The 14,626-nt window shown below is 40.7% G+C and overlaps 1 protein-coding gene and 1 long non-coding RNA gene across 3 annotated transcripts in view; one reads left to right on the forward strand and one right to left on the reverse strand.

Annotated features, from left to right (window-relative positions):
• Positions 1–14,626, forward strand: part of LOC137662725 (uncharacterized) — a 56,160-nt gene that overhangs the window by 34,268 nt on the left and 7,266 nt on the right. Inside the window, exon 3 of one of the 2 annotated variants that reach the window (XR_011048041.1) lies at positions 13,037–13,681. The exons of the other annotated variant lie outside the window; for it this stretch is intronic. This is a non-coding gene — a long non-coding RNA (uncharacterized lncRNA). Of the gene's footprint in view, positions 1–13,036; positions 13,682–14,626 lie in introns of those variants that run through there. 2 annotated transcript variants of the gene reach the window in all.
• The window catches only part of ABCC8 (ATP binding cassette subfamily C member 8), an 83,498-nt gene that overhangs the window by 29,114 nt on the left and 39,758 nt on the right, over positions 1–14,626 (reverse strand). The window contains exons 14-19 of the mRNA XM_068399396.1: positions 14,335–14,445; positions 12,274–12,349; positions 12,078–12,183; positions 7,292–7,327; positions 5,694–5,729; positions 708–806 (exon numbers count right to left, since the gene is read on the reverse strand). Coding sequence (XP_068255497.1) covers positions 708–806; positions 5,694–5,729; positions 7,292–7,327; positions 12,078–12,183; positions 12,274–12,349; positions 14,335–14,445 — 464 coding nt within the window. The remainder of the gene's footprint in view (positions 1–707; positions 807–5,693; positions 5,730–7,291; positions 7,328–12,077; positions 12,184–12,273; positions 12,350–14,334; positions 14,446–14,626) is intronic.

Genomic DNA, 14,626 nt, shown 5'->3' on the forward strand with positions numbered 1-14,626 from the left:
CACAGGCAAGTAAATAATATTTCAGCTAAGAAAAAGCATCTTAGGTCAGCTTCCCAATTGAGAATATTTAATAGTTAAAACCAGGCAAAACAAGCACAACTTCTTCCATGGTATATTATTATCATTTAGCATTTAACTTTTTTCATGCCCAGGGCCTTTGTTTCTTGTTTCAATATCCAAGAACGACAGAAAAAAATGTGTGTAGGATGTGAATACATTGCCAACCACTCTTTTTAAGGGCTGGGGGGATGGAATACCAGCAATTAACTTCTAAATATTTTAGAATGTTTGGTGGGCATTTATACTGAATAGAAAGGCAGCCCATTAATCCTTCACAATGTACCAAACACTGACATTGTAATAAACAACATTCCCACTCCCAAACAGCTAATGTCCTTCTAAGACAGTTAAACTAGTCAATCAGGTGTAAGAAGAGAATACTGCATGCTAAACAAACACAGTCCTTGGAAATGAAAACACTTCTACACTTAAGTTCAAGTGAGACTGAACTCTGTCCCTTGTGTCCTTCAGCAAAATCATGGTCAAAGGGGGACCGTGCAGAACTCAAGGTCTTATGACATGTTCAGGCAGGTGCAGCATGTTCGTTACTAGAGAGAGATGGGGACCCATGCGTGAACTGAGGCCTATGCAACTCCATTATTTAATAAAAGGGGAGTAAAGCATGTAACAGTGCTGAAACCTGTTACCTCTGTTTGTTAAAAGGGCTTTCAAATGTGATATTCTCTTCCACTGTGGCATTGAGCAACCAAGGCTTCTGTGATGCATATGCTACTGATCCTCTTTTCCTGGAAAAAAAAAAACAAAAACCAACCCACAGAGTTTTAGGAGGCAACTAGGAAAGCTAAGGCCTCCTTGGAATTAAACCTTGCAAGAGAGGTCAAGGACAACAGAAAGGGCTTCTTCAAATACATTGCAGGTAAAGCCAACACTAGAGGCAATGTAGGCCCACTGATGAATGAGGTGGGGGCCCTGGAGACAGAGGATAAAAAGAAGGCGGAGTTACTGAATGCCTTCTTTGCCTCTGTCTATACTGTTGGAGGCTGTCCTGAGGAGCCCCGGACCCCTGTGGCCCCAGAAGAAGTCAGGATAGAGGAGGAATCTGTCTTGGTTGATGAGGGCTGGGTCAGGGACCAATTAAGCAACCTGGACGTCCATAAATCCATGGGCCCTGATGGGATGCACCCGTGGGTGCTGAGGGAGCTGGCGGAAGTCATTGCTAGGCCACTCTCCATCATCTTTGCTAAGTCGTGGGCAACAGGAGAGGTGCCTGAGGACTGGAGGAAAGCGAATGTCACTCCAGTCTTCAAAAAGGGCAAGAAGGAGGACCCGGGTAACTATAGACCGGTCAGCCTCACCTCCATCCCCGGAAAGGTGATGGAGCAACTTGTTCTTGGTGCTGTCTCTAGGCACATCAAGGACAGGGGGATCATTAGGGGCACTCAGCATGGCTTCACCAACGGGAAGTCTTGCTCAACCAACTTGATAGCCTTTTATGAGGACATAACCCGGTGGACAGATGATGGTAAAGCTGTGGATGTGGTCTATCTCGATTTCAGTAAAGCGTTTGACACGGTCTCCCACAGCATCCTCGCAGCTAAACTGAGGAAGTGTGGTCTGGATGATCGGGTAGTGAGGTGGATTGTGAACTGGCTGAAGGAAAGAAGCCAGAGAGTAGTGGTCAGTGGGACAGAGTCCAGTTGGAGGTCTGTGTCTAGCAGAGTCCCTCAAGGGTCGGTACTGGGACCAGTACTATTCAATATATTCATTAATGACTTGGATGAGGGATTAGAGTGCGCTGTCAGCAAGTTCGCTGATGACACAAAACTGGGAGGAGTGGCTGATGTGCCGGAAGGCTGCGCAGGCATTCAGAGAGACCTGGACAGGCTGGAGAGTTGGTGGGGAGAAATTTAATGAAATATAACAAGGGCAAGTGTAGAGTCCTGCATCTGGGCAAGAACAACCCCATGTACCAGTACAAGTTGGGGGCAGACCTGTTGGAGACCAGTGTAGGGGAAAGGGACCTGGGGGTCCTAGTGGACAGCAGGATGACCATGAGCCAGCAATGTGCCCTTGTGGCCCAGAAGGCCAATGGCATCCTGGGGTGTATTAGAAGGGGTGTGGTCAGCAGGTCGAGAGAGGTTCTCCTCCCCCTCTACTCTGCCCTGGTGAGGCCGCATCTGGAGTATTGTGTCCAGTTCTGGGCCCCTCAGTTCAAGAAGGACAGGGAACTGCTAGAGAGAGTCCAGCGCAGAGCCACGAAGATGATTAAGGGAGTGGAACATCTCCCTTCTGAGGAGAGGCTGAGGGAGCTGGGTCTCTTTAGCTTGGAGAAGAGGAGACTGAGGGGTGACCTCATTAATGTTTATAAATATGTAAAGGGCAAGCGTCAAGAGGATGGAGCCAGGCTCTTCTCAGTGACATCCCTTGACAGGACAAGGGGCAATGGGTGCAAGCTGGAACAAAGGAGGTTCCACTTAAATTTGAGGAAAAACTTCTTTACGGTGTGGGTGACTGAACACTGGAACAGGCTGCCCAGAGAGGTTGTGGAGTCTCCTTCTCTGGAGACATTCAAAACCCACCTGGACGCGTTCCTGTGTGATATGGTCTAGGCAATCCTGCCCCGGCAGGGGGATTGGACTAGATGATCTTTCGAGGTCCCTTCCAATCCCTAACATTCTGTGACTCTGTGACTCTGTGAGTTCCCAGCTTACCAGTGCAGTAGGCGTTTTTGGAAACCATTTTCTTTTAAAGAAAGAAACTGGTAATAAGTCTTCAAAAACGCTCTTTCAGTTTTGGCCTTTAGGACAATCAATAGCTCTCCCATCAAGGAAATACATAAGATGTCAATTTTTCAACAGAACACTGAAATTGTTCACCTAACTGAATTTCAGTTTGTTCCCTCTTTCTGCTGTGAGGTAGGTTTTGCAAAGACTAGCTCAGTAAACTGCCTCTTGAGCAGTGCGGATGGCAGGAAGAAAATTACCAAAGACTAAATCCCAGGGCTGTTTGGATAGAAGAAGAAAAAACATGTATAGCACATCACTAGTTAGGCAACAGCTATTTTGAAAAAAATAACAACTCCACACATGCACAAAGTCAATTCCCCCTGCTCCCAACACATTTATTTTTCCCATTCTAAAAAGAGAACTTGAGTCATAAAGTAAATGAGTAGCCACAGGTAAAATATTTCTATGTCTACAAAGACAAGAAAAGAGAACATAGGCAAAAAATATTTCCCCCCTGTGGAATTGCCCCCATAATGTACCATCAGAAGGGACAACTTATCAGGGAATGGTCAACAGGATCTCACCATGCATATTTTATTTCATAGGGATTATTATTATTACTATTTAGAAATAAAAGCATCTGCCTGTTAGTGAAGTAGCAGTGCCTTTGTGGCTGTTGTGCACTAAGGACCTCAGTAAGGCACAGCTGGGAGAAAGGCGATGTTTTTTATTAGAGCAACTGATACTGTTGGAAAACCTCATTGGCATATCAGCACTTCTCCAGAAAAGGGCCAAAAGAGGGATCGTACGCCTAAAAGCATATCTGTTTTCTTTCCATCTATATCAGCTAATCCAATAAAAAGACAGGACCTCTCACCCAAACGTAGCCTTTGTCTGCTAGACAGCTATTACAGCAGCCTCCTTCTAGTTGGACCTGAACGCAATTCAAACCATGAGGTGCCAAAATACACCAGGCGCTTTATCTTTTCTTATCAGGAGTTAAGGTCACTTGCCCTGCTCATTTTTTCAGGCTTGCACCAAGCTTGCTTAGAAGTCATTATAGGTTCCAGTTTTCTTTGATGACCTGAAAGAACACACAGTTATGCTACCCTGCTAACATGCTTCCAAGTTCAAATGTCTGATGGCTCATTAGAATTTAATTATGTTTTATGAATTCTCTTTATTGGAAAATGAAACATAAAGAAAAAAAAAAAGAAAAAGACTGAAAAAATCCCCTAAGCAGCCTGGCCTGCAGTCCCAAAATCTAATTCAAAGAGCATTCAGTTCTGCCTCAAGAGGGAAGCATTTTTTCAATTAGTATGAAATTCTCATCCCAATGATTGAGAAAAAATTGCTCTGAGCATTCCAAGATGAACATGTATTCCCTTCCCCTCCTTTTCATTGCTTGAAACTGTGCCTTTGCTGCTCTTAATTCTCAGTGCGATTGAAAAGTTCCTTCTAATTTATTTTTTGAAAAATAGTAGCAAAGTTTTCAGGAAAATGTTCTTACAACTTTTGTAAAAAGTTTTCTTTTGTTCAGTGAAGACAGGGGCACTGCCAGTAAGATGCACTCCATGCTGAGAACCAGCACAATGCCTGGGAACACCATTCACATTTGGCATACATCAGTGAGAATTAATTACTTCAAGTAATCTGGGAACAAGCAATGAGCTTGCCAAAATTCATTACGGACTTAGAATTTAGTAAACCCCTCTAAATTAATCTTAATTGCAAATTGCCATTAGGATGACATCAGGGCAGATCATATTTTGACATAAGCAAAAAGCTTGCAAGTGCTTGATCATATGAGAAATCTATTGCCTGACTACAGTGCCTCTTACAGTAAAGAGGCAATCAAACAAAACTTTACTGAAACTGTGAGAAACACATGGCCAAAAACCCAGAGAACAAAATATTCTGGAACGGAGTGTGCAATACTTTCTCTGAAAGCCTGCCTTGAACCTACTTAAGGATTCACACTTAAAAGACTGAATGCAAACAAATGGCTCAGCACACAAAGACTTATGAAGAATTTATTCTGCGGGTGCAAGTAATTGCCTCCTACCCCCAGACTGCCTAAACACACATGCATTTTTCCTCTGACAACACAAGACAGACTAACTATAGCCTCTTAATTATCACAAAGAGGCAGAAAGCAAAATCCAACCTTAACAATAAATAGGGAAAACCTCCCCTGAGCTCCCTGGAAACTATGCTCTTTGGTAATATAGGATCAAGCCTATTCATTAATTTAGAATCAGAAACAACATTGTCAAGATTGTTTGTTTAGTGTTATTAATCTAACCCTATCTTCACATTTCATTTTGTTAAGTCCAGTAGGCTCAGTATGCATTCAAGATCACTGAAAATAAAACTAGTTAAGGGATACTAATATATGAATGTCAGCACCTTAATAAACCTACCAAGTCTAAAATGTTGGTGATTTTTAAAAGAAAATCGATGTACTTAAAATGCAATGGAGTTATGGTTATAATGGAAGAGGAAATAATACATTGCAAAGCCTTTCCTATGTGTTTTGGATTGCTGGCTACACTTTTGTCTTGATGATTTTGCACAATTAATGAATTTCTATTATTAGTCAACAACTCAAAATCAAATATGTACTGTCCTGTGCTATACTATTACTGCATGAACAAAAAAATATGCTTCCACTATTTTTAGCCTGATGGTAGGTAACAGACATTGTGTTATTGCCAGTCCTAAGTATCCAGGAACATACTTTTTTGACGTTATTAAACTGCAAGGGTCACTTGCTTGGTTTTACTTCTAAATCTTGCAGTAGCTGCATACAGAGACAACCCATTTGCCTTCTAAGGAGGAACAACTCATTAAGTCCAGACACTTCTGAAGAATATTCACAGAGTGCAGAATGGCTGAGGTTGGAAGGGACCTCTGGACGTTCTAGTTATTTTTAAAGTGTTGTACCTGAATTCCGTGTCAACAGGAGATTCTTTCTCTGGGCTGCAAAAAAACAAACACAAGAGGTTTTTTAAAAAATTCAATTATTTTAGACAATGCAAATAATACCTTACAGTACTATCACCATGCTATAATTAAAAATAAACCAAAATGACTACATAACAGAAATAAATCTCTCAAGTATGCTAAAATTCTGTACTTTGTGATATTGACCTAGAAAAGGTATGGTTAAAGCTTCAGTTTTGAGAAGCGTTAAACAACCTTGTAGAAAGAATTCAACACCTATGAGCAAATGCTCAAGACCTCACAAGACTTTGTCTCAAAATACTCTGTTCTGAGAACACCAAAAATGTTCTACAGGATGCTAGTGCAGCAAAACCACCAGACATATTCCTACAGCACTTAACCAACATAACTAGGATTCCCAGAACCTATAATAATGTAGGTAATTGTTTCATACAGTCTAATATTCTTTCCTACTTTTTAATATGCCTGCCATACTCTTGTGTATGTTATCTGTTTGCTGTCCATCCCCATAACAGTTTCAAACAGATGAATGTCTAATTCTGATCATATTTCTCTTGTATCTTAATGGGTTCAAGTGTTTTCACTTTATCTTGGCCCAGAAATTGCAGTGTCTTATACAGAAACAACTGTGAGATTTCCAAGTATCCTTAACCATGAGGCTTAGTCATTCGATAAATGAAACTCCCTCGTATACTACATACAGATGGGAGCAGTTCTGCAGGACAACCAGGTAACAGGTCTGAGAAATAAGGTAAATGGGAGAGAAGAGGCTGATAAATCTAAAGAAAAAGCAGTGGAATAGTTGGTGTGTCACAGAACCAAGCAGATACTCTGGTCAGTAGAAGACACACAGTTTAGCATAAGTCAAGAAAAGGGACATTATATGACATTTTTCCTCTGCCGATTTCAGTAACAAAGTTCTCACTGACTTCAGCAGGGATAGCATTGTCACTTCTACAAGGTTTACCACTCTGGAGGTCTGTGCGCCACACTAAAATGACAACCATGTGAGAAAGCTTTGCTCTCAGTTGATTTGGTAGATATTCCCAGAATTCAAGCTGAGCTATGTTAATCAGGTAAAAATAATTTCCATGCAAGGATCCCTTGCCAACAGATGGGCTAATCTGCTACTCCCCACACTTCTCAGTTTGTGTGTGCCTGAAGAATGCTAGGTGAGAAAATAAACTTATGACAGGATGTAAAAAACGAAGAGAAGGGTAATGGGAAGAATTTGCTTTAGTAAGTGAAACCTTTAAAACAATACTTGATGCTATTTTTTAAAGTGTAACATTAGGGAATAATCTGGTTCAGACTTTAAGAGAAGGATTTTCAAAGACATACAGGAAAGTTAGGATATGATTTCCAAAAGTGCTAAATAGCAATGTTTACATAAAGGAAATCCAGCTCTTATTTCCGTAAGTCACGTGGGTGGTTTCAAAAACTGTATCCTAAGCTAATCAATGCAGTGAAAGCTTCACTGATTTTCAGAATTCTGAAAATCTTAAGCATAGGTTTTAGAAACCTTTGGTTCCTTCTATTGCAAGCAATTTACTAGGAAGACCAATACAATACCATACCTGACATCTTCCCCCGTCTCACTGTCAGAAGTACAGCTGCATCACAAATAGAAAGCAAAGATTGTTTACTTAAGCAAGCACAGGCAATCTGCCCCAGAAAGAAACACTATTAAATTCCACTTAGTGCACAGACTGCAAACAATATTTATCACAGAGCTGCAGCGCAGCATCTGTTCCTTCTACACAAACTGACTTGATTTTAGCAGTCAAAAAAAATTTGGTGACAGGTTTTTTTTAGTTATAAACATTTCATTTGACTCAACAAATAAAATCACCTCCACTCTGTCCTGGAGGTGCTAACAGAACTGAGAAGTCCTAGTGTGACAAGAATGTAGTTCCATTAAAGAAAGGACATTTTCAGGGGAAACAAACTGATAATTTGTGATACTGTATTTTTCCATGGCAGTAACGGCACCTTTGCAGCATGCAACGGGTTAGTTTGAACCCCAAATCCCACCTTCAGTTGACTTGCAACACACTTCGTTCTGGATCAGCCCTATCCTTGGGGGGATGTGCCTGTATAAGTAAGTGTGGGCAGGTCTGAGGGACGGGCAGGTTTTGTTTTCGCTATTTTTGAACGTGTACCAAAATGTTCACAGACAGTTGTTTCGACAGGATGACTGGCCATGCTTATTGCTGATGCTAAATCCAGTTCCATTGAAAAGAATTAAAAACCTGGGTGTCATGTGGTACAAATAAAATCAAGGAGAAACAAAGTTTTTCATGCTTTAAGGAGAACAGTCTCATTAACTTTATGCTAACACCATTTGCTTATAAATACCCAGGAAAGAAAACCATACTTTCAGTTTAAAAGGTTGGTTTGAGACAGTTCTAAAAAGTTTATGCATAGTAAGCAGTGACCATATCTAAATTCAATTTGCTGTAGAATTTGAGAGGGCCAGCCAGCCATTAGTACCTTTATTCCAAAGGTCAGTGTACCGAACAAAGCTTTTCCACAGTTACCTCACACTCCACTGGTCTTTAGTGACTGTGTGAACTCAGTGGCACCTTCTCCAAAAACCCATGAACCTGTTGCATATTATTAAGTAGCAACACATTCTTTGCAGAAACCATCAAGGGTCTGAAATAGAGAGTATCTTTTCCAGCCCTTCCATGCATAACATAAGGACCCTGAACAACGAACATTGGTTCCTGCTTCACGGACCACCCTGAAGAAGGTCGGGCATGCATTCTACCAGGGAACACGCTGATAACTTGCAACACGTAGTATTTGTGCATGACAGCAACTCCCTCTCCACTGTGCTTTTTTCCTACACCAGCCTGCTGGACAGGCAGAAAACTGTGCAGCTCATATAATCCATCAACATAGCTCCAGAAGCATAGATCAGCCAGGGGCCCTCCTGGCTAGCACAATTTACCTGTGTTCACTGCAGGTGTGCAACTTTGCTCCAGCTTCTGCTCAGAAACCAGGGCAAAGCACCGCACTCACAGGGCACGAACGATTCTCAGAGACTAACACGAGGTGCAGCACTGCACAGAAATGTCCTGACTTCCTCTGTTAACCACGTTCTATTGCTATACAGCCACAGGTGCCACAATTTTCCTATGTAAGTATTGGCCGATCAATCCCCTGATCTGTGTTTCTGTTCTGTAGCTGGAAAAATTAATTCTCCATTTAGAGTTTTAGCTCAGCCATTTCAACCCACTTTTTTCCACTTTGACTTTGCTTTATCCCTCCCTTCCCTGCATACTCCTGGCAATTAAGGATGCATTTATTTTCTGCCAGTGTTGAAATGTCAAAGTAATATATGTTAGATCTAGCCCTCACTATCTAACTTTTCAAGGCATATGGATGGCTAAAGATGCAAATATGTGCTTCTGAGATTTGAGCCTTCAAATCTCTATTTCCAATTTAAATAAAATTATGTGGATGTTTCTGAAAACTCCAGTAAACCCATATTTATAAAAACTGATGTACTTTTTAGGCATCAAAATAACTTTAAAAATATTGTCTTTTGATGAAAACAGTCAACTCCATATCAAGTAGAAGAAAATCTACTGTTAACAACCTTAACGAATCTAGCACTTCCTTCACATTATAAGGGCTCTAGATGCACATGGGAGTATGTATGTCCTGTGTAGAAACAAATGATGTAATTTCGCTTGAGCAAACTATTTCTCATTTAGGTCAATTTTCTGATATTATTTACTCCAAAAAGACTTATACAAAAACTGCTCCATGGACTTGAACTGGGACTATTTAAAGTGAGATACTGCCCAGAAAAAAATCAGCATGGCATATACTATAATTATTTACTCAATAACCAGTGAAATCAATACTGTTTACCATCTGTTCAGAAAGTAAATAATGATTTGTCTATTTTTGTTAATCTCTAACCATATTATAAAATATTTATGCTGAGATGCTCTCAGCCTGCTTTGGACAAGGGGCAGTAATCTGAGCTGGACCTTCCAGGCACACACTGTAATACAAACAACAAAATAAAATCACAAATGAGCCAGTGCTCACTTCTGACATTAGCTGATTTCTGCCCAGGAATAAAGTACACTTATTTTTAAGGTTTTGAAACAAATAATTTTTATAGGAAGCAAATGAAGATGATATGCAGTTAATCCTGTTTTATCACTAGAGCATGGAGGCACAGAGGAGGGAAATGACTTGTGCAAGGTTATCCATTAGACCAAGGGAAGGGCCAGGAATAGAATCCCGATTTCCTGAGCACTGAGTGACATGTCAGCAGGACGTATTCTTTGTCTTCATAGCTGTGACCTTGAAGGAAGGGAAGGGGAAGGAAATTTGGAATGAAATAATTCAGGACTATCCTGTAACATGAATGACTGAAGCCAAGCATTCGTCTCATCCCAAAGAAAGAGCTGTAACAAGGATCTTGCTGATTTTGGTGAAACATTTCATTGCCTGAGCTAAGGCTACGAGCTCTGGCGATTACTTGATAAGACTACTCTCCTTGAACCTGGGATAATGTTGCATGTACCTGGTCAGGCATTTAGTATTTTCTTATCAAATTAAGGGAGCTTTCATCTGATAGTTTTACAACACAGGTGTGCGGCCTACCCTGACTGCATCTATCATGCTGAATAGACCAATGCACACGGTAGCAGCCCTGAAAGATGAGGCAAAACATAATCTGTCCCAGCGCAGCCAGCACTTACAGTGCTAAGATTGTTTCAGCCACAAGCCCCTTTATAGGTATCTGACAGATAGCAAAGCAAATGTGATAACAACTGAATTTTACCTTGTGATACTTTGGTGCATACAGAAGACATGAAAACCAGTTCTGACCTTTACACTGTTGTGAAGCACATACTTCTAAACAAGTGCTGTTTAAAAACAAAGTCTGATCAGAACCATCAAGTCATCTGTTTTAGTTTAGCATCAGACATTCAAATTACACTTCTTAATCATGTTATGTCATCTGTAAAAAAATACAGCCTTGCTGAAATGAAATTAGTTCACCTAATAAGGCTGCAGGGATTCTGTATGGTGCCTCACCATACTCTGATCTTCTGCTTAGGGAAGTATGTTTCAATGGATAGAGCACCACATTCTGGAACTTTGGCTTCTGTTCTTGTCTCCCTCACCAGCTGAAAGGGTCACCTTCCTATGTTTCATTTGCCCCACCTATAAAACAGGGAACCTTCCTTCCTTGTACTATTACTATTAAAGCATGTGCAATTCTGAGTAGTGTGACTGGCTTACGCACGAAGGCTGGATAGAAATAATATCTCTCTACAAACACTCAAGGAATTTGTGAGAATTGTTTCACAAAATCAGTGCAGAACCCACTGGGTAACAATGACCCTCTGTCCATCAGAGTGCATGGATTTGACTTGCATTTGCACCTTTGTTCCTTCATTCCCAATCAGTTGGAAATAAAATTGTTTCCTAGGTTCTTCTACAATTTGTCAAGCTTTACCTACAAATAATTGTATCCCAAAAGGCAAAGTGTAGTTTGTATGGCTAGGAAGTCTACTACTGTAAAATAAACAAGCCAAAAATATTCACCCACATTGATGAGACAGTGTACTAGAGATGGAAGTGATTTACCGGAAACCACATACGGGAGTTGCAATATATTATACCACCTGTCATTTAGTTTGAAGGCCAAGACACCAAGTCCTAACACTGTAAGCTGTTGGAGTTCGGTAGCATTTTTTTCCTCCCTTTGTGGCCAGTACAAAAGTTAGACACAAGTATAATCTACAATTGGCTGTCAGAGCGCAGCTGCTGTGTCCCCTTGGGAAAGGAGGGAAGGACGTGACTATCTCCCTCTTGTCAAATCAGGCAGGATGCACTGGGGGAGTATCCTGAGGTCGCTGCCACTTATAAAAAAACTCTTCATTTTCTCAGGCACTAGACCCGTGCTGGGGTGGAGCACACATCGAAAAGCACAGCCAGGGACTACTCTTAGGGAGCCAGTACCTCTTTATAGTTCCATTCAAAGACATGAGCTCAGGCCTGAAAGTGCAAATGCCATTCTGTAGCAGCACAATGCTTCAAGCTAATTAATTCTGATTCCAAATTAGTTACAGTTTCACTCAGGTTACATAGCTGAAGTGCAGAATGCCCAAGTATGGTTATCTATTCCAATCAATGGAATCGACAGCTTGCTTGACCCTGGCTGGGGGTTCTTTCTGACAAGCTCCCCTACCACTTAGGGTAAGGTTTTTATCTTGACTGTACACCTACAAAATCCCTGACTCCACAAACAGGTTCCCGGGATAGATTTTGGCTTTTTTTCTGCATTAATACTCAACTCAAGCTTGAATTTTTAAATAGCATTACCTGCTCCAGAATATGTTCCCAGAGATCTTCTGCATCTCACCAAGTATGGCTAGCAAGAGAGATGACTTACCGCAGCCAACCTGTCCTACAATCATTGTTAGCTGACCTGTGAGAGAGGAAGATAGATATAAGCTTCTGATTTACCAAATGCTCATGGAAAAACATCTTATTCTGTATATCTGATGTCATTTTGTACCTTGAGGGATTCGGATATCAATGTTGGACAATGCTGGAGGACCTTCAGGTGTCCAAGTGAAAAATCCATTTGTGATCTATGCCAGGATGGAGAGAAATAAGAAACAGAAAACCAGCTTTACAGCTGACTTCTTTTTTTCAGCATCAGAGACACTTCTTCTGTTTTCATTACACTGAGCACAGGAATAGAGTTAGCCTTTACTCAATGCAGGAAACAATATTCAAACGACTGATTTTGTAAAGGCCTGTATTCTGATGTGCAAGAATCTCTGAACTCAAACAAGCACAACAATTAGAAAATTATGGACAATTCCTGAGGAAAAAGAAGTTGCTGTTTAGGGTTTCTTTTGTTTTGTTATTTGTAAGGTGGGTACATGAAATAAGTGAAATGACTCTGACGTGATTAAATTATACACAGGATTGCAGTTTGCTGTCTGCAGAGCAGTGAATGTCACTCTAGACACACTTCAGCATATACAGCAATTACATGGTCCAAATACCAAGCAGATTTGCAGAACTTTCCACAGAAATTAGATGTTGCTGCCTATTACAGTATTTTCCTTTGTATTTCTGATATGATTCTCAGATAACCTAGGTTTTGCTAGGTAAAGAAATCTTTTCACGGGAAGAAACTAAAAACAAGAAACAAAGCCTGTTCAGGACTTTAAATGGAGGAGATTTCCATGGATACTGTGAAAAATAGGAAAGGAGACAATTTTAAAAGGCCTGTATTCATACAGGACCCTCTTCTCTCACTTTTTCAGAGCCACTGAAGCCTTCAAAGCCTTTCAGCAACGCAAGGTACATTTTTTGATCTGAGAAGAGTGGAACGGGACGCTTTTATCCTACCCTGGAGAAAAAAGTGATACTCTTATCTTATGAAACAACCTAAAAAAAATGAGCGAAAGCAAGTGCAGTGTTCCTCCCTCCAGATTACTGAAGGCGGCCAGAGGATCCTCTCTCAAAAAACGCCCCTTGATGAGCAATGAGCTGCAGACAGACAGTATTTAGTAACTGCAGAAGTTCCCTGACCCAGGTGCCTCCAGTGACAACAATGTCAGCAGATGGAGCCAAAGATTATGGCTGGGGTCCTGGCTTTCTATTCAACACCTTATAAATACTGTCCTTCCAGAGGTTACTACTCTGGTGTCTCCTTTGTGACAAGCTCCTTTGTTGTCATTCCAGGCTGTCTTTTGATCCAGCACTCCACTCAAAACCCTCTTGCAAATATTCCTCCTATTTTCCTGGAAGTCTATTCAAGAAGGATCCTGCACCAAAGCAGCATGTCAGATGACAGCCTCTAAAAAAATAAACCTGAAAGCACTACCACTTGTCCTACTTAGTCCCATGAAACTGAATTACTCATGCTCTTGTGCCAGAAATGCAAATGTAATAGCAGACTTCCTAAATAAACAGCATCACCACTACAACAGCCATCAGGATTTTTATTACTTCTGGCCATTTCCATAACAAATCAAGAGCATCAGTCTTCAAAGTGGCATGGGTAATTTTAATTTTTTCTTCAAAGAAGTTAGGTCTTTGGGGGTTGGTTTTTAACTTCATCTTGAAAGGCTACTAGGAATTCCAAAAGAAGAAGGGAAGACCCATGACAAGGTTATTTTAGAAATGTCTAAAACAAATTCTTTTCGATTTTCTTCATATCATTTTTCTGTACAGACATTGGAAACTGAAGAAAGTCTGGCATACATAAAAGGTTGGACCAGATGATCTTTTGAGGTCCCTTCCAACCTGGGCTGTTCCATGTTCTAAGTTGGAAATTTTTGTCATGAGAACAGGGCTAATGACTTGAACACTTCAAATGGAAAATTGCTGAGTGAAATCTAGAGGGATACACACAGCTAATCACAACACAGAAGTCAGTAGGCAATTCTTAAAATGGAAGACATAGGAAAGAATGGTGGAGGTTAATCCCTTACATGAGCACAAGTGTCTGACAGTTCACATCACATGCTGGTTCTTGAATTTGAAACTGCCATCAGAATACAAAAGTGACTATTAGTGAACTGTAGTAACAGTGTTATTAGAGTGACCTTCAGATCACCTTTACACAAAAATCATCTGCTTCTGTGATGTTAATGGGTCTTCTCATGTGAGAGCTGTAATTGTTCCAGTCCTCCCTCGCAGGCCTCTTGCGGTTAACAACTTTGAGTGGCTGCGCAAAATCAGAAAGACAGAAATAAGCAGTAATTGGTGGCAGTACCAGCAAAATGTCCTAAACCCAAGCAACCATGTTAGGACTTATACAGTTCAGGGTATTAAAAGGAGTTTTTGCTATTGCAAGAAATAAGAAGTAAGGAATTAGGAAAGTAAATAATTTATTGTGGGTACAAATT

Source organism: Nyctibius grandis, chromosome 4, assembly GCF_013368605.1.
Source record: "Nyctibius grandis isolate bNycGra1 chromosome 4, bNycGra1.pri, whole genome shotgun sequence".
In the NCBI taxonomy this organism is placed as follows: domain Eukaryota; kingdom Metazoa; phylum Chordata; class Aves; order Nyctibiiformes; family Nyctibiidae; genus Nyctibius; species Nyctibius grandis.